We start from the raw sequence: 25,160 nt of genomic DNA on the forward strand, positions 1-25,160 counted from the left end.
AACTAGCTAATATGCAACTGAAAAGCTAGGAGTCAGGGCCCTGCTCGCAAGAGCTCACAATCGATGAGGAATTGAGGATTAAACATAAGGTAGCTGATTGTGAGAAGTAGGATTTGAGCCATTACTGAACTGACAGTATTGGTGCCGAACAATCTGGTTTGGGTTTGGGACTACTAAAGTATCGAGTTTAGGCCAGAGGAGTTGGTGGGGGAAAGGTTTAGTCTGGGAAAAGTCATTTTAGGTAGCTTAATAAGCCTGCCTGAAAAGATGTGTTTTTAAGGCACATTTCAAGGTAGAGAAGTTTTGGATTGACCTAATATTCCAGGGCAGAGTATTCCAGAGAGTAGGTGCAGCTCGAGAAAAGTCTTGAAGATGGGAGTGAGAGGTACGAATTATGGAGGCTATTAATCTTGGGTCGCTAACAGAACAGAGAGCACGAGTAGGGTGGTAGATGGAGATGAGGGAGGAGATGTATGGAGGGGCGGCGTTGTGCAGAGCTTTGTGGGTGAGGGTGAGAAGTTTGAACTGTATTTTGTGGTGGATGGGCAACCAGTGAAGTGACTGGCACAGACTAGTAGCATCAGTGTAGTAGCGGTTGGATGGATAGATGAGCCTGGCTGCAGCATTTAGAACAGACTGAAGGGGGGAGAGTTTAATAAGAGGGAGACCGATTAGTAATGCAGTGCAGTAGTCAAGACGAGAATGAATCAAGGAAACAAGAGTTTTTTGCCGTTTCCACCGTAAGAAAAGGGCGAATTCTGGCGATATTCTTGAGGTGCAGACGACAAGAGCGTGTAAGTGATTGAATATGGGGAACAAAGGAAAGATCAGAGTCAAATGTGGCCCCAAGACAGCGGGCATGTTGCACAGGAGTTATGATAGTGCTGCAGACTGAAATTGAAATATCAAGTTTAGGTGAGTTAGTAGATGGGGGAAAGACAAGTTTGGTTTTTTAGAGATTCAGTTTTAGATACAGAGAGGACATGATGTTAGATACAGCTGCCAGACAATTACTGGTGTTTCGGAGTAAAGCAGAGGTGATGTCAGGGGATGAAGTGTATAGTTGGGTGTCGTCAGCATAGAGATGGTATCGAAAGCCAAATCTACTAATAGTCTGTCTGATGGGGGCTGCATAGAGGGAGAAGTGTAGAGGACCTAGTACTGAGCTCTGAGGAACTCCAACATCAAGAGGAAGAGGAGAAGAAGAAGAGCCAGCGAATGATACACTAACGGAGCCACCAGAGAGATAGGAAGAGAACCAAGAGAGGGCAGTGTCCTTAAGGCCAGTTGAGTGGAGCATGGTGAGGAGGAGTTTATGGTCTACGGTATCAAACGCTGCAGAGAGATCACGCAGAATCGGTAGAGAATGATCACCATTTATTTTTGCTGTTAGGAGATCGTTGGACATTTTAGTAAGGGCAGTTTCTGTAGAGTGAAGAGGGCGAAAGGCAGATTGTGAGGGGTCAAAAAGAGTTTGCAGAGAGATAGCTTATTAAGCGAGAGTAGACAAGACGTTCAAGGAGTTTAGAGATGAAGGGGAGGTTAGAAACTGGTCGGTAGTCAGCAGCATGGGTCGGGTCAAGAGATGGTTTCTTTAGTGGTGGGGTTATAATAGAGTGTTTGAAAGAGGAGGGAAAGATACCAGAGGAGAGAGAGGTTAGAAATTGTAGTTAGGTGAGTGCTGACAGCCGGGGAGAGGGACTGGACGAGGTGTGATGGAATAGGATCATTGCTACAGGTTGTGGGTCGAGAAGAAGAGAGAAGCCTGGAGACTTCTTCCTCTGTTAGGCCCCTTTCACACGGGCGTTGCGGAAAAATGTGCGGGTGCGTTGCGGAAACACCCGCGATTTTTCCGCGCGAGTGCAAAACATTGTAATGCGTTTTGCACTCGCGTGAGAAAAATCGCGCATGTTTGGTACCCAAACCCGAACTTCTTCACAGAAGTTCGGGCTTGGGATTGATGTTCTGAAGATTCTATTATTTTCCCTTATAACATGGTTATAAGGGAAAATAATAGCATTCTGAATACAGAATGCTTAGTATAATAGCGCTGGAAGGGTTAAAAAAAAAATAAAAACGTTAACTCACCTTATCCCCATGATCGTGTAGTTCCCGGTCGGTCTCTTCTTTAGCTGTGGGCTTGGGCTGAATGACCTTTGGTGATGTCAGATCACATGCTCCAATCACATGGTCCATCACCATGGTGATGGAGCATGTGATCTGACATCACCAAAGGTCCTTTAGCCACAGCTAAAGAAGAGACCGACCGGGAACTAGGCGATCATGGGGATAAGGTGAGTTAACTTTTTTATTTTTTTTAACCCTCCCAGCACCATTATACTAAGCATTCTGTAGTCGGAATGCTATTATTTTCCCTTATAACCATGTTATAAGGGAAAATAATACAGTGAATAGACTGTCACCTAGAACCCATGCGTGAAAATCGCACCGCATCCGCACTTGCTTGCGGATGCTTGCGATTTTCACGCAACCCCATTCATTTCTATGGGGCCTGCGTTACGTGAAAAACGCAGAATATAGAACATGCTGCGATTTTCACGCAACGCATAAGTGATGCGTGAAAATCACCGCTCATGTGAACAGCCCCATAGAAATGAATGGGTCAGGATTCAGTGCGGGTGCAATGCGTTCAACTCACGCATCGCACCCGCACGGAAATCTCGCCCGTGTGAAAGGGGCCTTATAGGGTCAAAAAAGGAGAGAGAGCATATGGAGGAATTGGAGGGAGGAGGATTGAAATTATCTGGGGACTGGGAGATTATTTCCTGCCGGATACTGCCAATCTTGTCTGAAGTAAGTGGCCATGCCATCAGTGCAGAGGTCAGTGACATGTTCTGGAAATTTAGGGTTTAGAAGGAAGTGAAAAGTGTCAAAAAGTCCTTTTTGGTTATTTGAGAGTGGAGATGAGAGAGGTGAAGTACTTTTGTTTTGCAATATTGAGAGCCGAATTGTATGTTTTGAGCAAAAATTTATAATGGAGGAAGTCTGCTGATATTCGTGATTTTCTCCATAAGCATTCCTCACATCTGGAGCAGCGCTGGAGAAAACGTGTTTCAGGTGTGTGCCAGGGTGTCCGTGTTCTGTGTCGAGAGGGTCGGATTGATATTGGAGCAACTTCATCTAGGGTGGTTTTGAGGGTCTGGTTGTAATGATTGGCAGCCAAGTCTGGACAGAGGTGGGAAGTGGTTGGTGTAAGAGCTAGTTGTAGAGTGTTAATAAGTTGCTGGCAGTTAATGGTGTGTAGGCTTCTGTAAGTGTGAAAAGTAGGATTGCCATGAGAAAAGTGAGAGGTCTTTATGGTAAATGAAAGAAGATTGTGGTCAGAAAGTGGGAAGGATAAGTTACTAAAGTTTGAGACTGAGCAGTGACGGAAGAAGACTAGATCAAGTATATTGCCCTGTTAATGCTTGGCAAAGGAAGTAATTTGTGATAGGCCAAGAGAGGAGGTTAAAGAAAGAAAGTGAGCAGCTGATGGGGTGATAGGATCATCAATGGGGATACCGTATATACTCGCGTATAAGACGAGTTTTTTGGCACATATTTTTGTGCTCAAAAAGCCCCCTCGCCTTATACTCGAGTCTAGGTCTGTATTATGGCAACTTACATTGCCATAATACAGACCATGACATGTTGGGGACCGGAGAAGCTGTTACTTACCTTTACAGCTGCTCCGGTCAGATCCCAGCACGTCTGCGCGGCACCTCTGTTAAGCTCCCAGTGTAAATCTCGCGAGACACGCGGGCCGCGAGATTTACACTGGGAGCAGACTGCGAGATTTACACCGGCAGTAAGTACCGGCCCCTGCACAGCCTCCCCTCCCCCTGGACAGACCTCCCTCCCTGGCCAAGTATGAAGTAGGGAGGGGTGTGAACCTCAAAAGAGGGGTATGTGAGAGAGGGTACAGGGGGAATGACCTGAAATGTGCACTGTGGAGAAAGTAGTATGCCTACTCCTCCACTGTGCCTGTCATCAGGTCTGGAGGTGTGGGAGAAGGGAAGTCCACCATAGGATAGGACAAAAGGAAAAGACATTTTCTGATTTGGTGAAATTTTCCCTGCAGCTAGTAGCAGGAGACCAGCAAGAGTCAGCAAGTGGTTGAAAGATTTATATTGTTTTTTTTTTTATGCTGCACCGTGGAGGAAGATGGGTCAGTGTAATGTATGAGGGTATAAAGCAGGCATGTCCAAACTGCGGCCCTCCAGCTGTTGCAAAACTACAACTCCCAGCATGCCTGGATAGATTACAGCTATTAGGGCATGCTGGGAGTTGTAGTTTTGTAACAGCTGGAGGGCCGCAGTTTAGACATGCCTGGTATAAAGTGTATGGGAACTGAACAAGGGTGAGGGAAGGAGGGAGGGACTGATGTTAAGAGAAGGGACAGAGGGTGGACGGTGTGGTTGAATTTGAAAGTAGACAGCCATAGTGATGAGAAGAGCAGCCAGAGACTGAGCGAAACAATATTGTAGCATACCTGTGCTGTGTGTAACTTTGGTTGAGTAGGGCACATAGCATCTCCTGCCCTGTCTAACTGCAATGATTAACTGCCAAGCACTTAGGCAAATTGGCACTTTGGCAGAGATGGTGCTTTTGGCTCGTGCTGACCCCTGCGAGTGAAAATCTGATCTTTGTGCAATATATCGGTAAGATAAGCAAGCTTTAGGCAAAAAAAACATGATTTTTTTTACTAATGTCCCTAGTTCTGTTCTGGCCCTTTGTTGATATGCATTTGCAGAGCTTTGGGGGCGTGTAACAACAATCTCTAAAGATTGACTCATAAATATTTGTGGTTGTCAACAAAATCTGTCTTTCCCTCCCCCCCCTAATATTGCTGCCCTGTCTGCAGTCTGACTGCTGGGATACTCATGTTGTATGTGTGGGACTACAGGTCCCAGCTGTACAGTACAATGACAATATTGCTGATACACACAGGATCTTCCCTCTACCTGTTCTTGTGCAATGCTCTGCAGACACTTCTTCACAGCCTGTACAAGAGCACAGAGAAGAGAACTCCTCCAGTCTGTGTCAGCTCTGTGTAGGAGGGAAGATCCTGTGCACAGAATTTGACTCTTCAGTGCCTGGAGAAGAGAAAACCCTGCAGCTGCTCAGTACCTGAGGCAGAGCCTCCAATCCTGAGTGTGTGCTGCTGGGGTGTTAAAGTTGCTGAAGAATCCAGTGGGAGGGGAGACACAGGGAAGACAGCTCAGACCAGCATTCATGGTGATGTTCCGTGCACAGAGGCAGACGTGCTCCCTCCTGCCCCCTCAGGGTTGTGGACGTACCATTATCAGAGCAGGAAAGAAGCTGACATCACAGGTCATGAGACACATAGAAACATAGAATGTGTCGGCAGATAAGAACCATTTGGCCCATCTAGTCTGCCCAATATATCTGAATCCTATGAATAGTCCCTGGCCCTATCTTATATGAAGGATAGCCTTATGCCTATCCCATGCATGCTTAAACTCCTTCACTGTATTTGCAGCTACCACTTCTGCAGGAAGAGACATCAGGGCCACTGTAAATGAAAGTGAATTGAAAACTCCCTACTAGAGTTGTTGCTATACCAAATTTTTGATTCGATTTCAATATCATAAAAAAGTATTGGGATACTCGATACCATTCGATACTACGTGAAAAAAATAAACCAAAAATGCCACGTGCCTTCCGCATTTTAATGGCGGATCGCGCATTTTTTCTGTTTCGGCGTTCACCGCATAGGTTTTTTAAAATATTTTATTTGTTTGGACTTTTCTGACGTGGCGATATGTTTATTTATTTATTTCTTGTTTATATATTTTATATGTGAAATTGGGAAAGGGGGTGATTTATACTTAATATTTTGGTGTTTTTTTATTTTATTTTATTTTATTTTATTTTATTTTTTACACTTTTTTTTATAACTATTTCACCCCTTAGGGACTGGAACCTGGATCTTTTAATCCCTTGTCCTATTCACCCTAATAGATCTCTATCAGGGTGAATAGGGTCTCACACTCTCCCTGCTGCCCTATGCTTTTTGCGCAGCAGCAGGGAGCTGACTATGGCAGCCAGGGCTTCAGTAGCGTCCTGGCTGCCATGGTAACTGATTGGAGCCCCAGCATTACACTGCTGGGGCTCTGATCAGAAGCTGCCACTGCCACCAATGAGGGGGAGGGGAGGGGACCCTGTGGCCACTGCCACCAATGACTAATACTGGGGGGTTAAGAGGGGGCGGGCGCACTGTGCCACCAATGATTTTAATGGGGGGGGAGGGTTCACTGATGTCTCCTCCCCATTGCTCCGATAGTAATTAGCGTATGGAGCAGGAGACAGTAATGGGGCACAGTGGGCGACCGGAGCTGCGCCCAGGAATAATAGTAAGTGCTGGGACATCTCTAGGCGCCGCTCTGTGTAACCGGCTACTTAAAGTCTGGACCCAGTGCAGCACAGGGGGGAGGGAGAGACAGCAGTGCTCTCATGTTCTGTGATACTAGACTGCACAGCCCAGTATCGAAAAAATGGAAATCCCGGTATCGTATCGATACCGGGACAAAAGTATCGATTGGGTATCAACATTTCGATACCCGCAACAACCCTACTCCCTACATTTATATTTGCTTAGTTAGAAACATACAAAGAACACTAAAATATCTTGGACAACCCCTTTAATCTCCTCTCACTATTTAGCTGACAGCTATTTAAGTTATATGCCTACATTTGGTGTTCCTTTAAAGAGAACGTTTCATCACTACATGCAGGTAACATATTATAGAGCAGGAGGAGCTGAGCCGATAGTTTTATGGGAGAAGATTCATCAAATCTTCAAATGTGTCTGAGCTCAATTCAGAGGCCATCTTATTAGTGACTGAAAGCATTCTCTGTGCAAATGTGTATACAAAGTTCTAAGATGACCCCTATGTACAACTGAAATCAGAAAAAGCTGAGATTTATATGTATAAATTACAAGTTTTACTAAATCTTTTTCCTTAAAACTATATATTTGCTCAGCTCCTCATGCTCTATAAGATGCTGCCTGCTGATTGTACTGCATTTCATGCGGGACGTTCCTTTTTAAAGGAACACATAGGAAACTTTAGTTTTGTGCGTAGTTTTTCTATAAGTGTCTCAGCGGACATTGTTTAATGCAATAACAGTATTCTTTGTCCTTCTTAGAGTGGCATCAGTATGATGATGTGTGCCTTAAAAAGAATGACAGTTTTCTGAAATCTCTGAAGAAATCTTGGGAACAGGTGTGGAAAAAGAAATATGACTCCATCTATGAAAATAAAATGAAGGCGGGGGAAATCATGCTTAGCAGCATTTACAGTATTCTGGAGACCTGCGATGAGATCAATTTGTCTGGCTTTTTTCAACAACTGCATCAATTTTATTATGTGGCGGCACGTTTTACTGTGGATAAAATAGTAGACTGGCATTCCCAGAAATATGACAAAGAAAAGGTATTTATAGTAGTCATTAATTAAACCATAAAACCTATTTGTGGCACACAAATAGTACACAGAAACAAACCAAAATATATAAAAGATATCTTCCAGTTTTAAGGAGCTTCCCTATCATTGCATGAAAATAATTATCAAACACCATAGAATGATCTATATGTAGTGGCAGTAATACTTATTATTTGGGGTATTTTTCTTCTCTTCTGCTGTTGGTAATTGTATTGCATATAGCATGGTAGGGTTGATGACAATGACAAAAATAATACCTTTCTTTCTGCTGTTGGTGGTCCGGTGGTGGAGAAAAATGAACTTTTACAAATATGCAAAGGAAGTATTCAGGCACCAGGAGGCGGGATTATGCGGTTCCGTATATGGGTGCGCAGGATCTCAGTGGTAGACAAGAGGGTCTAGCACTGTCAATCTAAAGGCAGGGGGCGTGAACTACAGCAGAGGGAACATCAGGGGTGTCGCTGGAGCGGTGCTGGAACCACATAAGCCCGTCTCCTGGTGCTCAAATACTTAGTTTGCATATTTTTAAAAGTTCATTTTTCTCCACCACCGGACCACAGATGGCAGAAAGAAAGGTTTCATTTTTGTCAGTGTCATCAACGCTTTTAGGCTATACGCCTGGTAGGGTAGGGTTGATCCGGGTGACAGAGCCTATTTAACAGTTTTACCAACTGCTTTACTGCTCTAAACCACTTCAGATATTGCCATTAAAGGAACCTGTCACCAGGGCTACTTTCACACCTCCAGTGTGAAATCCTGGCATGGCTTTTCCAGCAGAGAATCAGCCGGACACAAAACGCATCATGCAGAGGTCTGTGTCCGGCTGGTTCTTCGCTTGTCTGCTGGAATGCATACGTATCTCCACCGTATCACATTATGTGGTGTGAACAGAGCCTAATCTGCATCCAGCATGTTATAGAACAGGAGGAGCTGAGCAGATTGATAGTTTTGTGGAAAAGGACTTAGTATAACATTAGTATTAGTATTTCATGCATTTAAATTCTACGTTATTTTGGGCTTTGAAGTCAAGGAGACGGACCCATCAGTGATTGACAGTTGTGTGTACACAGTCATAGAGGGAAGGCTGTCAATCACTGATATGACCCACTCCTTGACTTCACAGCCCCGAATGAGCAGAGATATAGATGGATAAATTACAAGTTATGCTAAATATTTTCCCATAAAACTATATATCAATCTGCTCAGCGCCTCCTGCTTTAGAACATGCTACCTCCAGCTCAGATACCATGTTCAATGCGACAGGTTCCCATTAACCCTTGAACACGCTGGGTTAATGCCCTAAACAACTGTAGACCACCACAGATATTGGCTATTGACCTATAAATCACTCTAGACATCCAGTAATTGTACCAGGAACATCACCCCTAACCTCTCAATTATCATATACGGTATATAAACATGTGACGTAGTGTATAAAAAGTTGACAAAGTTAGTTTCGGAAATGTTTCCATCATAAGCGGCAAGGTAACCAGGGTTTCTTAGTATTTTGCTATATTTTACAGTCTGCATTCAAATCCCCTCCACTCTGTTTACAACTTTTAGGTTAGGTCTTCATGTAATGGCAAACAAATCTGTTGTGGACCTGTGGCAACATCCACGTTTTACAAGCAGATTTTCCGATATTTCACCCTAGGTATAGCAATGCGTGATATTCACAGTGAAAATCCTGCATGTCAGTTTCCATGTGGATTTTCCACAGAGTGTGGATGGTATTTAAAAAAAAAAAATCATGTAAACATACCCTTAAAGGCGTTCTCCGAGATATATATTATAAAAATGGCTGGAAATTTATCAGATTAATAAAGAAAAATGTTATACTTACTGTCCTGAATCCTCTCTATACCAATGCTGCCAATCTCTTCTCCCTGCTACTGCAGCCATAGCATAATGGTTTGACTAAGGTTATGACATGCCCCTATACCGCATGTGACTGCTGCAGCCAATCACTGGCCACAGTGTTTACATGTTTTATATGGCCACATCAATGCTGCAGTCAGAACAACAATGCCCACCAGAGAGGATGGAACAGCGACCCTTGAATGCATTTTATATTAATCTTTTTGATATACATTTAAAAAAATAAGGCAAAATCTGTATCTTGGACAACCCCTTTTAATTGTAGTTGTGCACACTCTTTCCCTTTTGAGACACAGACTCTAATAAGGCCTTCACAGTTGCCTTGTGTATTGGCATTGCCTGATTTTTTTTTTTTATGATATTTGTTATATTGCAGAAGATTTGGGAGCAGAGAAGACATGGTTTTCAGTTCTTCATAAAATGATTGGGTTGACTTCAATAATATGAGTATCTATCTGTCTTTACTATAGACCCACTCTCACCAACTAAAGGCCATGGAGAGAATGCAGCTCCATATTGGAGCTCCAAATGAGTTGGACATACATACAGTAGCTCTCATACCTTTATTCTCCTTCCTTATTAATTTATTTATTGTATGGGATATCATGAATAAAAGGCTGTTTTTATGTGATGATACTAATAATGATTTCTGCCACATAGGTGGATGACTTGATGAAGATGTTGCTCAATAAGATCTGTGACCCTTTCATTAATACAAATAAGCAGCAGGAAAGTAATGTGAGGATGAACAGAATAATTGCAGGATTAATTTGCCTCAGGATTGCCTGCATTTATGGCATTCATGGTAGTAAAGAGCATTTGACAAACATCTGCTGTATTCTCTGCTTGGATGAAATGCCACGAGAAAAGTTAATCGATGAGCTTAACAATGCAAAGACTCTCTTCGGAAACTTTCCAGGGTAGGTTTTCTCACTTCTTGAATGGTTTGGTTATAAATGAGTGCTGTTTTTATTCCTATGTAGAAGTCCATACTGATGAGAGATTACAAAAAAGCCAGATACTGAAACATACTCTGCTTTCTAATCTTTTTTTTTGTGATTGTATGTCTTTATTTTATTTGATAGGACAGCCGTCTTTCTGGAGCCACAGCTCTGCTCTGATAACAGCAGTTAAAGGGGTTGGCCACTTTCTGGCTATTGTTGATCAATGTGTTTGTGAGATGATTATATGATACTTACTAATATAGTCCTTGTTATAATTCTGCACCACTTTCTATATTTCGTGAGGTATACTCCCTTGTCTTCAAAGTCTTTCATGCTGTCCACACAGAGGTCCTATCCATAAAATGGCGGCAGATGGAGGGTCATGTGACCAGGCAAATCACCTCCATGTGATGTCTCTTTCATTCAACCACACTGCACCTGCACTAAACTTCTAACAGAACAAGTGGAGATGGCAGGTGCAGTGTGCTTGAATTGAGGCGGCATTGCACGGAGGTGATTTGCCTGGTCACATGACCCTCCATCAGCAGCCATCTTATAGACAAGAGCTCTGTGTGGACAGCATAAAAGACTTTGTAAACAAGGGGCATACCTCATGAAATATAGAAAATGGTACAGGATTTTAATAGAGGCTTTATTAGTAAGTGTCATATAATCATCTCACAAACACATTGGCCAACCCCTTTAAATGTATCCTTTACATTAGCCACATAGGGCATAGGGCACAACAGACAGGAGATGTTCTGTGGGAGAGTTTTCATTACATGTTCTGTGACCTGTATAGAGGTCATTGTGCAGGGAGGGAGTAGATAAGTTGTGACCGTCACCTATAGTAATTGTTGATTCTGTGATATCTAGGTAATACTAATCCTATATTGATAATGAGATGATGGCTGCTGAAAAGTGATCTCTACAGAACAAAAAGTGATCAGTGTAAAATAAAATGCATTGTATTGGAATGTAGATAGCTATATGGTAAATGAGAAAAATAAAAACAATAGGAATGGAAAAAAGTGATTTTTTCTTCTGAACCACTGTTGCTGTTCAGAGAAAACGTTTGGTACGACCAAATGGCGTGGTCATGTCACAGCTGCGCCGTGGCCGTGCTGGAGTTGAGTACTTCATTCCCTTAATGGCCATGCACTATTGAAGGTGAGCGCAGCCATTAACAATACAGACCCACTGACCGTTCGGTCTCATTAGTGCCGAGCAAGCTGCAGCTGTAAAGTGATTTAAGAATAAGCCAGGAATCGGGAGTTTTTCCATCTGGGCGGCTCTCTGGTGGCTTCTTCTTGTTCCGCTTGGTTAAATTAACACATAGGGAGAGTCAGTTTGAATGAGCAGGGCCCATGGTAAAGGCAGCCTGACTCTCTTAAAAGGTTCCCTTTAAAGAGATTTACAGTTAAAATTACTGGTAGTCGTCAGGTGGATTCCAGCTCTCCTTTTTATCTAACCTATTAGAAAAATAAAATCAGCAATCTGCTTAGTTGACCTGGAAAAGTACTTCACTTTTCCATTTCCCATTTTGTTTGTGTTCCCTCTAGCACATCAAACAATATGTGCACTCCTGCTTTATTGTAAAACTAAACATGGAATAATGTTTAATGGGGATTTCTGGGTCACAGATATTAATAACTTGTCCTTAGGATAGTTTATCATTATCAGAACGAAGGGGTTGAAACCCCAGCGCCCCCACCAATCAGTTGTTTGCCGCAGCCGGCGCAGCAGAACTGCTCCCTGTTCTGTCTTTTCCGTGCTGGGTTACTGCAGCCCTGCTGCACTGTAGTTATCCTGCATGGCCACTACAAAGTGGACCTGTGCTTCTGGCTCACTTCTCGGTCCTGGGACAGCTGCTGATAGGTGTCAGATTCCCACCTTTCTAATATTGATGATCTATCTAAAAGGCTTTCTCCTATAGTGTGCAAGCATGGCCACGGCTATTGGATTGCAGGGTGGTCATAACTATGGAAACTAGCAATGTATAATGTGATGGAAAAATGAATCCAGCCAGCAAAGTAAGCAATATGGACAATCACAATACATTAATAGTGGCTTGTATTAACTTTCTCTACATAAAAAAATGCTATTTGCCGAAGTGAGACAACCCCTTTTAAGGGGTTGTCCGGGTTCAGAGCTGAACCCGGACATACCCATAATTTCACCCAGGCATCCCCCCTGATGTTAGCATCGGAGCATCTCATGCTTTGATGCGCTCCCTTGTCTTGCTCTAGATCGCGCAGGGCAAGGGCTCTTTTGTTCACAATAACACACTGCCGGGTGGAAGCTTCAACCTGGCAGTGTGTTCGGTGACATCACCGGCTCTGATGGGTGTGCTTTAGCGCTGCCCTAACCGTTTTACTGGCTAGTGCAGCGCTAAAGCCTGCCCATCAGTGCCGATGACGTCACCAGGCTTTCTGGCAGCCCCATGGAGAGCCCGGTTAGTCACTGGAACTCCTGAAAAAGCCTTTGCCCTGCTCGATTTAGCGCAGGGCAAAGGAGAGCATCGGAGCATGAACTGCTCCGATGCTCAGGTCAGGGGGGCTGTCTGGGTGAAAATGGAGGTATGTCCGAGTTCAGCTCTAAACCCAGACAACCCCTTTAAGCATAGTAACCTGGAAAACACTTTAGCTATTAGATTTATGTATTTGATAACCTTCCCTTTTTCCTGTATGTGTGCCAATGTTTGATACCTTCACTTTCATTGCAGAACATATCCAGCTTTGAAGCAGCTATGCCAGCAATGTATTGAGAAAAATGTAGAACACTGGGTATGGGTCTTACCAGTTCTCCATACGTTTTTTCATGTATCCAACACAGAGTCATCAATACCAAATCAAGAAGATGAATGGGCAGGTCTTGAAGGCCTAGCCTATTCTAAAAGGTAATAGTGATAATTTTTAATAGTCTGTCTTGTGTAATATACCTTACAGAAGGCCCCTTTACACTACCCGATGTTCTGGCAGATTATCTCTAACGAGCGTTCGTATAAGCACTTGTTAGCAATAATCGACCCGTTTAAAGGTGCTGCCGATTACCTGATGAACAAGCAAAATGCTTGTTCATCGGGTAATAGATCTTTGGTGCAGTCACCTAAATATCTTTTGTGGGCAGCAGATGATTCTGTATGGGGATGAGGGATGGCATACTGTTGAGGGGATCACCACAGGTAAAAGCAGCTGCCACTTCCACTAACGAGCAGGAGATTATCGTGAAGGAATGCCTCCTTCCTGACAATCACCTGCATCATCGAGCAGTGTAAAGGGGCCTTTAGGCTACTTTCACACTTGCGTTCGGTGCGGATCCGTCTGGGATCCGCACCTATAATGCAAACGATGGTATCCGTTCAGAACGGATCCGTCTGCATAACAGCTTTTTCAGATCTGAGTTTTCACGATCGTGAAAACTCAGATCCGACAGTATATTCTAACACAGAGGCGTTCTCATGGTGATGGGGACGCTTCAAGTTAGAATATACTAAGAACTGTGTACATAACTGCCCCCTGCTGCCTGGCACCACCCGATCTCTTACAGGGGGCTGTGATCCGCACAATTAACCCTGGCACCTGAGGGGTTAATTGTGCGGATCTCAGCCCTCTGATCGGGTGCTGCCAGGCAGCAGGGGCCAGACCCCCCTCCCTCCCCAGTATTAAAAGCATTGGTGGCCAGTGTGGCACCCCCCCCCCCCCCTCCCTCCCTCCCTCCCCAGTATTAAAAGCATTGGTGGCCAGTGCAGCCCCCCCTCCCTCCCTCCCCAGTATTAAAAGCATTGGTGGCAGTGGCCACACGCTAACAAACCCCCCTCCCCCCCATCATTGGTGGCAGCGGAGCGGCATTTCCGATCGGAGTCCCAGTTTAATCGCTGGGGCTCCGATCGGTTACCATGGCAGCCAGGACAGCCCCGATCGGTTACCATGGCAGCCCCCCGATCAGGCGGCTGAGATCTGCACAATTAACCCCTCAGGTGCGGCACGGAGCCAAACTGATGCATTCTGAACGGATCCTTATCCATTCAGAATGCATTGGGGATGAACAAGGAACCGTTCGGGGCCGCTTGTGAGAGCCCTCAAACGGGAATTTGTTTGTCTATTCATTGAACCTACATACTAAATTAAATTCCCCAGTAGGCATTTCTTACTAAAAAGTGGCAGTGATATGATATCATCTTCACTGTGAATCTAGGTGCCTTTTGCCTAGAGACAGGGAACAGTTCTGTTATCAGGAAGGTCTCACTTCTAAAGGGTGCATTTATGTTAATAAGTATATATCACTGATTTTTTTTTTTTTTTGATGGTTGCATTGTACTCATTTTGAGCTAAAAATATTTTTTTAATTGGTCTTTATTAAAAATATGGTGTCCTTTTTTCTGTACAGAGCTGACATGCTTATTTTTGGCTAAAAATCATATTTTCCATCAAATTTTTTTTTAAAACTGCTAAGAGGTCATAAACACTAATTTAAAGGGAGTCTATGGCCATATACAGTGCTTACATGGCTCTGTAGCACACCTATACAGGATTGTAACTGTACCTTTGTTCTTTTCTTTCTACTTGCACCAGCAGGAAAATGAAGTTAAATTCATATGCAAATGAGCTCTCGCAGTGCCCAGGGGCGGCATTCAGTGTGTAAGTGCCCAGGCTGCTCTGCCTTCTTTTCACTTTACTCCTCCCCAGTCTCTGCCTTTGCCCGCCCTCCAAGTCTCCTGCCTCATCGATAGGGCAAAGGGAGGGTGGGCAAAGGCAGAGACTGGGAGGAGTAAAGTGAAAAGAAGGCAGAGCAGCCTGGGCACCTACACACTGAACACTGCCCCTGGACACTTGCGAGTGCTCATTTGCATATGAATTAAACTTCGTTTTTCCTGCTGGTGCAAGTCTAAAGACAAAGACAAAGGTACTGTTACAATCCTGTATAGGTGTGCTACAGAGCCATGTAAGCACTGTATATGGCCATATGGAGGTGACAGACTCCCTTTAAGCCACATTCTTATCAGTAAGATAAGGATTGAGCTATAATGAGTGTTTATGATGTGAGAGAGCACCGATAAGAAGTCCATCTGCTCCTTAGATGACGGAAAGGACAAAAAATCCACAGAGCATGTCTGCTCTGTACAGAAAAAAAGGATTCCATATTGTTAATAAAGACCAATTAAAAAAATTATTTATAGCTAAAAATAAGTATAATGCAATAATTTAAAAAAATTGCCACCAAACCTTTTAGAGGGGTTTTACCATCTCGTACATTGGGGGCATTTCACAAGGATATGCACCCAATGTCTGATAGGTGCGGGTGCCACCTCTGGAACCCACACCTATACTTAGAACGGAGCCTGCAAAGTCCGTGGGCGCACTGTGCATGTGAGGCTGCCCACTATTCTTTCCTATGGAAGTGCCAAAAATAGCTGAGCACTGGCTCAGCTGTTTCTGTCAGCTCCATAGAAGTGAATGGAGCGGTGGCCGCACTTGCACAATGTGCTTCCCATTCATTTCAATGGGACTGCCGAAAACAGCCAAGCACCCGCCCCTCAGGGGTCTGATGGCTTCCCCCCTTCAGACCAAGTGGCTGCCGGGTCAGACGGAGGCCAGTCCCCGGGGACTGACGGACGACGTGGCAGTCTCAACTATTCTGGTCACATCCAGTCAGGGATTTCAGGTGGCGTTAGCGGCTAACGCCATTCTGAAAGCTCTCAAGGTGCAGGTGGCACAGCCTCCCTTGGACTCAGACCGTAAGCAGGTGGTCCTGGACCAAGGACGGCTGTACTGGGTCGTGGTCCATCAGGGCTCACCGGAGGCATGGCCTAGGGACCAGCAGGTAGTAGAACTGACAGGGGATGTGGCAATCTATTTTGGTCACGTCCTGTCAGAGATTTCAGGTGGCGTTAGCGGCTAACGCCAGTCTGAAATCTCTCATGGTGGAGGTGGCAGTCTCACTTGGACTCAGAACATGAGTGGGTGGTCTGGGACCAAGGACGGCTGTACTGGGTCGCGGTCCAGCAGGGCTCACTGGAGGCGTGGCCTGGGGACCAGCAGGACGTGACAGTCTTGTTTATTCTAGTCACGTCCTGTCAGGTATTTCAGGGGGTGTTAATGGCTAACGCCAGCCTTAAAGCTCTCAAGGAGCAGGCGGCACAGCCTCCCTCGGACTCCGACCTCGAGCGGGTGGTCTGGGACCAATGACAGCTGTGCCAGGTCACGTTCCAGCAGGACTCACCGGAGGCATGGCCTAGGGACCGACAATTAGTGGTACCCTATCCGTATGGTGCGGAGTTATTGCGGGTTGTACATGGAATTCCGATGGCCAGACACCTAGGGGCTGCTAAAAAAGAGGCCTGGGCAGGGGACGTAGCCACCCCTGTGGTGTTGGTCATCGATTGTGTCATGCGCTTCCAGGACGAGATGCAGGCCTTGTTGCGGTTGATGCATGACAATATGGCACAGGCCGACCAAAAGCAAGGGTACAACTAAAAGGCTTGTGAGAGGACCCACCAGGTGGGTCGGAAAGCATGGGTACTGGTCCCGGTACCTCAGGACAAGCTTCAGGCAGCCTGGGAAGCCCCTTACCTTGTGCACCAGTGGCTCAATGCCAGGACGTACCTTGTCCACCAGGATGCCGTTTGGCATGCAGTATGCCCCTGCCACTTTTAAGCGGATGGTCAACAAGCTGCTTAACCACTTCAACCCCGCTAGCTGAAACCCCCTTAATGACCAGGCCACTTTTTACACTTCTGCACTACACTACTTTCACCGTTTATTGCTCGGTCATGCAACTTACCACCCAAATGAATTTTACCTCCTTTTCGTCTCACTAATAGAGCTTTCATTTGGTGGTATTTCATTGCTGCTGACATTTTTACTTTTTTTGTTATTAATCGAAATGTAACGATTTCTTTTGCAAAAAAATGACATTTTTCACTTTCAGCTGTAAAATTTTGCAAAAAAACGACATCCATATATACATTTTTCGCTAAATTTATTGTTCTACATGTCTTTGATAAAAAAAAAATGTTTGGGCAAAAAACAAAAAATGGTTTGGGTAAAAGTTATAGCGTTTACAAACTATGGTACAAAAATGTGAATTTCCGCTTTTTGAAGCAGCTCTGACTTTCTGAGCACCTGTCATGTTTCCTGAGGTTCTACAATGCCCAGACAGTAGAAAAACCCCACAAATGACCCCATTTTCGGAAAGTAGACACCCTAAGGTATTCGCTGATGGGCATAGTGAGTTCATAGAACTTTTTATTTTTTGTCACAAGTTAGCGGAAAATGATGATTTTTTTTATTTTTTATTACAAAGTCTCATATTCCACTAACTTGCGACAAAAAATAAAAAATTCTAGGAACTCGCCATGCCCCTCACGGAATACCTTGGGGTGTCTTCTTTCCAAAATGAGGTCACTTGTGGCGTAGTTATACTGCCCTGGCAATTTAGGGGCCCATATGTGTGAGAAGTAGTTTGCAATCAAAATCTGTAAAAAAATGACTGGTGAAATCCAAAAGGTGCACTTTGGAATATGTGCCCCTTTGCCCACCTAGGCTGCAAAAAAGTGTCACACATCTGGTATCGCCGTACTCAGGAGAAGTTGGGGAATGTGTTTTGGGGTGTCATTTTACATATACCCATGCTGGGTGAGAGAAATATCTTGGCAAAAGACAACTTTTCCCATTTTTTTTATACAAAGTTGGCATTTGGCAAGATATTTATCTCACCCAGCATGGGTATATGTAAAATGACACCCCAAAACACATTGCCCAACTTCTCCTGAGTACGGTGATACCACATGTGTGACACTTTTTTGCAGCCAAGGTGGGCAAAGGGGCACACATTCCAAAGTGCACCTTTCGGATTTCGCAGGCCATTTTTTACACCTTTTGATTGCAAAGTACTTCTCACACATTTGGGCCCCTAAATTGCCAGGGCAGTACAACTACCTCACAAGTGACCCCATTTTGGAAAGAAGACACCCCAAGGTATTCCCTGAGGAGCATGGTGAGTTCCTAGAATTTTTTATTTTTTGTCACAAGTTAGTGGAATATGAGACTTTGTAAGAAAAAAAAAAGAAAAAAGAAAATCATCATTTTCCGCTAACTTGTGACAGAAAATTAAATATTCTAGGAACTCGCCATGCCCCTCACGGAATACCTTGGGGTGTCTTCTTTCCAAAATTGGGTCACTTGTGGGGTAGTTATACTGCCCTGGCATTCTAGGGGCCCATATGTGTGCAAAGTAGTTTGAAATCAAAATGTGTAAAAAATGACCTGTGAAATCCGAAAGGTGCTCTTTGGAATGTGTGCCCCTTTGCCCACCTAGGCTGCAAAAAAGTGTCACACATCTGGTATCGCCGTACTCAGGAGAAGTTGGGGAATGTGTTTTGGGGTGTCATTTTACATATACCCATGCTGGGTGAGAGAAATATCTTGGCAAAAGACAACTTTTCCCATTTTTTTATACAAAGTTGGCATTTGACCAAGATATTTATCTCACCCAGCATGGGTATATGTAAAATGACACCCCAAAACACATTCCCCAACTTCTCCTGAGTACGGCGATACCAGATGTGTGACACTTTTTTGCAGCCTAGATGCGCAAAGCGGCCCAAATTCCTTTTAGGAGGGCATTTTTAGACATTTAGATCCCAGACTTCTTCTCACGCTTTCGGGCCCCTAAAAAGCCAGGGCAGTATAAATACCCCACATGTGACCCCATTTTGGAAAGAAGACACCCCAAGGTATTCAATGAGGGGCATGGCGAGTTCATCGAATTTTTTTTTTTTTACACAAGTTAGCGGAAATTGATTTTTTTTTTTTGTATTTTCTCACAAAGTCTCCTTTTCTGCTAACTTGGGACAAAAATTTCAATCTTTCATGGGCTCAATATGCCCCTCACGGAATACCTTGGGGTGTCTTCTTTCCGAAATGGGGTCACATGTGGGGTATTTATACTGCCCTGGCATTTTAGGGGCTCTAAAGCGTGAGAAGAAGTCTGGAATATAAATGTCTAAAAAATTTTACACATTTGGATTCCGTGAGGGGTATGGTGAGTTTGTGTGAGATTTTATTTTTTGACACAAGTTAGTGGAATATGAGACTTAGTAAGAAAAAAAAATAATAATAATTTCTGCTAACTTGGGCCAAAAAAAATGTCTGAATGGAGCCTTACAGGGGGTGATCAATGACAGGGGGGTGATCAGGGAGTCTATATGGGGTGATCACCCCCCTGTAATTGATCACCCCCTGTCATTGATCACCCCCCTGTAAGGCTCCGTTCAGACGTCTGTATGATTTTTACGGATCCACGGATACATGGATCGGATCCGCAAAACGCATACGGACGTCTGAATGGAGCCTTACAGGGGGGTGATCAATGACTGGGGGTGATCAGGGAATCTATTTGGGTGATCACCCGCCTGTCATTGATCACCCCCCTGTAAGGCTGCATTCAGACGTCCGTATGCGTTTTGCGGATCCGATCCATGTATCCGTGGATCCGTAAAAATCATACGGACGTCTGAATGGAGCCTTACAGGGGGGTGATCAATGACAGGGAAGTGATCAGGAAGTCTATATGCGTGATCACCCCCTTGTCATTGATCACCCCCCTGTAAGGCTGCATTCAGACGTCCGTATGCGTTTTGCGGATCCGATCCATATATCCGTGGATCCGTAAAAATCATAGGGACGTCTGAACGGAGCCTGACAGGGGGGTGATCAATGACAGGGGGGGGGGGGGTGATCAGGGAGTTTATATGGGGTGATCACGGGTGATCAGGGGTTCATAAGGGGTTAATAAGTGACAGGGGGGGGGGGGTGTAGTGTAGTGTGGTGTTTGGTGCGACTTTACTGAGCTACCTGTGTCCTCTGGTGGTCGATCCAAACAAAAGGGACCACCAGACGACCAGGTAGCAGGTATATTAGACGCTGTTTTCAAAACAGCGTCTAATATACCTGTTAGGGGTTAAAAAAAATCACATCTCCAGCCTGCCAGGGAGCGATCGCCGCTGGCAGGCTGGAGATCCACTAGCTTACCTTCCTTTCCTGTGTGCGCGCGTTCACAGGAAATATCGGCCCTCGCGAGATGACGCGTATATGCGTCACTCTGCTCAGGGCTGCCGCCTCCGGACCGCACATCTGCGTTAGGCGGTCCGGAGGCGGTTAAGGTCATTGCCGTCTTCTGTCCCACATGGGAGGATCCCCGAGAGCATCTGGTGCAGGTGCTCAGGCAGATCCGCCAGGCAGGCTTGACCATTATGCCAGAAAAGTGCCAGCTGGGCATAAGCGAGGGGCAACGGGTAGGCGAGGAAGCCTTGGAACCGGAGTCCGGGAAAGTGGGTGCCAGCGCATCCTGGCTCACCCTAACGGCCAAGAACCAGGTGAAGTCCTTCCTGGGAACTGCCAGGTACTATAAGAGGTTCACGCCCCACTATAGTAGCCTGGCGAGGCCCCTGACGGACTGCACCAGGAAGAAGCTGCCCTCCGCATTTGATTGGACAAACTATTGCGAGACGGCCTTCCAGGCCCTGAAGGCCACCATTTCCAGCTTCCCGGACTACAGGCAGCCGACTTCACGTGGCTGTTTATAGTACCGACCGACGACAGTGATTTTGGCCTTGTGCCATGCTCAGTCAGGTTGATCCTATGGGTCAGAACCAAATGGGAGGTGGCTAGGCGGGAGCCTTGCACTCCAGCCGTGCCACTTTGCCATCCGCCACAAGAAAAGCCATGACCACGGGGTTGCAGGCAAACAAAGAGGGTGAACGGGCGCATGGGAAAACACAGTAGTGTGCTACCCCTAGCGCCCTCTAAAAGAGGGAGGTGTGAGAAATGTGGAGTTATGATCTATATCCAGCCATGATCTAATTCCAGCTATTTGCTGTCAGCTAGCAGAAGAAGCAGACTCCACAGGGGGTCTGGCTTCAAAACAGACCATATGTTTGCAGTTCACACCCCACTCAGCCACCCTGGCAACTCAACCTCTCTGGCAGGATGAATGCCGATGGGGGGGGGGGCTGAGTTGGTCATCAGAACAAAAGAATCCATCAGACATCATGGAACCGGGGGTTTATAAGGAATTATGAATTGCCCGTCCATCACAGGCATAAATCAGTTACATATCTGCGACCCTGGGAACAAGATGGACATGCCTCTGGTCGCCACTTGGGGGTCGGGTGCCAGGAAAGGGAGATACAGAGATCTCCCAGTAGGAACCTAATAACAGCGCCATGTTTGGTCTCCACTTGTAGCTGTAACCCAGCCAGATACAGTGCTGCCATAAACATCTCCCTGTGATCTTCCAGTGAGGAGCTATGATCCATAATAGGTTTTTGGAGTCTGAGTTGCCTCACCGGACAAAGGGGACATGAGGTCATCCCAGGGGGAGGGAGGGGAGTGGCTGACTACAGGTGAAAAGACCCATGCAGGCCAGAGGCCAGTGTCTTTCTCTGAAGGGGGCCATATCGTGTAATGTTTTTGGGGAGACCTGGAACTGCTGACATAGCTGCCCCCATGTGACTACAGCAACCAAGAATTCATCATCATAACCCAAAGGACTACTCCTCCACCTGGTAACTGACTTTTGCGCTGTTTAACCCTGTTTGTACCACGCCATCTGTATTTGCACATTCGACCATTATATATCTTATGCATGTATATAGTGTTAAGTCTAGTGCACCCTTAAGACAATTAAATATATAATTTAATCTTGCGCTGTTCTTTTCTCTCAATCACAAATCCCCACATCCAGTGTCGGACTGGGGTACCTAGAGCTCACCAGTAAAATTTATTTTGGGGGCCCACCGTACCATACATTCGAATATAATAAATAATTTAACAAGTTTTTTATATGAACATAGGCTGGTTGAGGTGCTGTACATTGAATATATGTATATAGCACAGTAAATCTAATGTGTTATGTGCCACTTGTGCAGGGGGTGGGAGACTAGGGGCCCACCTTTCTCAGGGGCCCAACGGGGGATTCCCCTGTACCCCTGTGGGCCAGTCCGAGCCTGCCCACATCTGTGTTTTAGTTATATGCTACTTAGGGTTGGTTCCTGACCCGATATAATCCCGCTAGCGGACCGGGCTTATATCTAACAAGAACCAGGTGCAGTCTACCCGGCTGACAGGGCGTTGTTTCACTGGGGCAGTGAAAAGGCCCTCTCAACTTGTCAGGATTGTGAGCGAGTGTGGAGTCACGCTGGAGGTCGCGTGGACCACCCTTCTCTCACTTCCCAGGCCTCCCTGTGCCTGCGTGGACAGGAGGTGTCTGTATAAGCTGTGCCAAGCTGACCTTATGTAGGGAAGGCGTAACGTCACGTCTTGGTAACCAGTGATGGAACTGTACCGCGTAAGCTCGACGTAGTTGATGTCAGGCGGGCTGCGAGGTGCGGTTTTCGTCACAGTGGCGAAAAAGTCACGAAAAAGTAGCTGCCTCCAGAGACACTATGACAAGATGATTGAGCACGTGGATTGCTTTTTTTTTTTCTTCAATTACCACAAGTCAAAAAAGATGCTGAAAGTAGTTTTCGTTCCCGTCTATGCATCTTTGGGCACGTCGGATTATCTTGGCTGATACTGCTTGCAGCTCTTCAACAGTGATGCTGCAGAAGATAAAATGTCCTTTTTCCAACCAAATTGGGCAACATGCCATACCTCACAGACCTCACTGGCACAGGTTCTTGAACTGTTTACAGAGGAGCGAACTGTGAGCAAGGGGTTATGGCCACCATGTTTCCCAGACTTGTCCACATGTGATTTTTATCTGTGAGGAAATCTAAAAGTGTATGCTAACAATCCACATCCCCTGGATGAACTCAAGGAAAACATCTAAAACACTAGCCTTAGCATCTCAAGCAGTATCAGCCAACATGATCTGATGTGCCTAAAGATGCATAGATGCGAATGAGGACCACTTTCAGCATCTTTTATGACTTGTGGGTAATTAAAAAAAACAAAAAACAATCCACTTGCTCGTTCATCTCATCATACTATCACTGGAGGCGGACTACTTCTTCGCGGGCCACCCTGTAAATAAAAAATTATTAGTAAGTGAAAGCTCCACGACCATAAAGAGGCCTTGTAAAGTCATTGATAGGAGGTTATGCTACAAAGATGTGATTTTAGGTTTCAGATGATACCACATGTCCATATTAATCCTCTAAGTTTGGAAGATGCTGATCTTGATTGAAATAAATTATGGGTACCCAAAAATCCATTCCCTTATAACAGGAACCTTGTCTTCAAGCTGTCCAGAACTCGGGTTTCACCAGTTCATCAGGGATTTTCAGAGACAGAGTGACATGGAGTGTTTAGTTATTGCTGCATCTCAATAAGAACATAATTTGGAGGATTGGTTGATGATTTGGAGGATGACTAGATCTAGATGTAAGACTAGATCTAGATGTAACAATTTAAAGAAAAAGTCTAATAATATGTATATACAAACAATCAATTTCCATCCATTTTAATGGCCTGTCTCATCAGAGACAAATACTCCCACATAGTAGTCAGTTTGGTGATCTCCTGATCACCAAGGTTCTGAATCTATGGCAAACAGCTGATTGTTGTGGTGGAACCCATGGCCAGCAAGATGTTTCCCCTGCAATGACTGCTGCAGAGTATTTGTAGTATTATGTGACAGCCATTGTCCTCATACAGTGAATGAGATTTACATGCAGCACTTCACTGAACGAGAAGCCGACTGTTGGCAAGGAACGCTTCCTTCCCCACAATTGTCTGCATGTTGCAGCTTGTAAACCCGCCTTAATCCTGCCTGTAATTATATCACCTCTGTGTTTTTTGTTTCAAAAATGCTTTTATTGTGTAAACCTTAAATAAATAAAAAACAGTATACATATTGGGTGTCGCCACATCCATAACGACCTGCTGTATAAAAATATCATATGATCTAACCCCTCAGGTGGACACCGTAAAATAAAAATAACTGTCAAAGCCATTTTATGTCATCTTACATCACAAAAAGTGTAATGCCAAGTGATCAAAAAGTCATACGCACCCCAAAATAGTATCAATCAAACCGTCATCTCATCTTGAAAAAAATAAGCCCCTACATAAGATAGTCGCCCAAAAAATAAAAAAAATATGGCTCTCAGAATATAGAGGCACTAAAAAAATGCTCTATTATATAAAACTGAAACAAAACCAAAAAAGGCAGTCATATTTGGTATTGTCGCGTCCGCAACCACCTGCTCTATAAAAGTAATAATAGTACATGATCTAACCTGTCAGATTAACATTGTAAATAACCAAAAATAAAGCTGGCGCCAAAACAGCAATTTTTTTTGTTACCTTGCCTCACAAAAAGTGTAATATAGAGCAACAAAAATCATATGTACCCTCTAGGGGTGCATTAGGGGGTCTTCAAATGTGACATGGCAACTTAAAATTATCCCAGCGAAATCTGCCCTTTAATTCTTGTGGAACACCTAAAGGGTTAACAAAGTTTGTAAAATCAGTTTTGAATACCTTCAGGGGTGTAGTTTCCAAAATAGGGTAACTTTTTTGGAGTTTCTACTCTAGGAGTGCATCGGGGGTCTTCAAATGTGATATGGCAACTTAAAATTATCCTAGTGAAATCTGCTCTCCAAAAACCAAAATGTATTTGCTAAGCATCTCTAAGTTATTAGCATAGCATTTACAATGTAATATACTTTTGTACTCTACCTTTGGTTTGTAGAGTGCTGTTGCACTATGTGTTTGTTAGGTGTATATTTGCAGCCACATTGCGACGTGCACCTGCGCATTGGGATGTGCTGACCCCCCTGTAACGGATCTCCTGGCACCCTGACCGGGTACCTCCGTCGATAGATGCTCCGAGGACTCCAAGCACTCCACTTGACACCGTA

At 44.8% G+C, this 25,160-nt stretch overlaps 1 protein-coding gene across 1 annotated transcript in view; it reads left to right on the plus strand.

Moving 5' to 3' along the window:
* RNF213 (ring finger protein 213) overlaps positions 1 to 25,160 on the plus strand; it is a 355,180-nt gene that overhangs the window by 101,414 nt on the left and 228,606 nt on the right. Inside the window, 3 exon segments of the mRNA XM_044281121.1 lie at positions 7,174 to 7,460; positions 10,008 to 10,267; positions 13,017 to 13,190. Coding sequence (XP_044137056.1) covers positions 7,174 to 7,460; positions 10,008 to 10,267; positions 13,017 to 13,190 — 721 coding nt within the window.

The sequence above is a fragment of the Bufo gargarizans genome, chromosome 2 (genome assembly GCF_014858855.1).
Source record: "Bufo gargarizans isolate SCDJY-AF-19 chromosome 2, ASM1485885v1, whole genome shotgun sequence".
Taxonomy (NCBI): domain Eukaryota; kingdom Metazoa; phylum Chordata; class Amphibia; order Anura; family Bufonidae; genus Bufo; species Bufo gargarizans.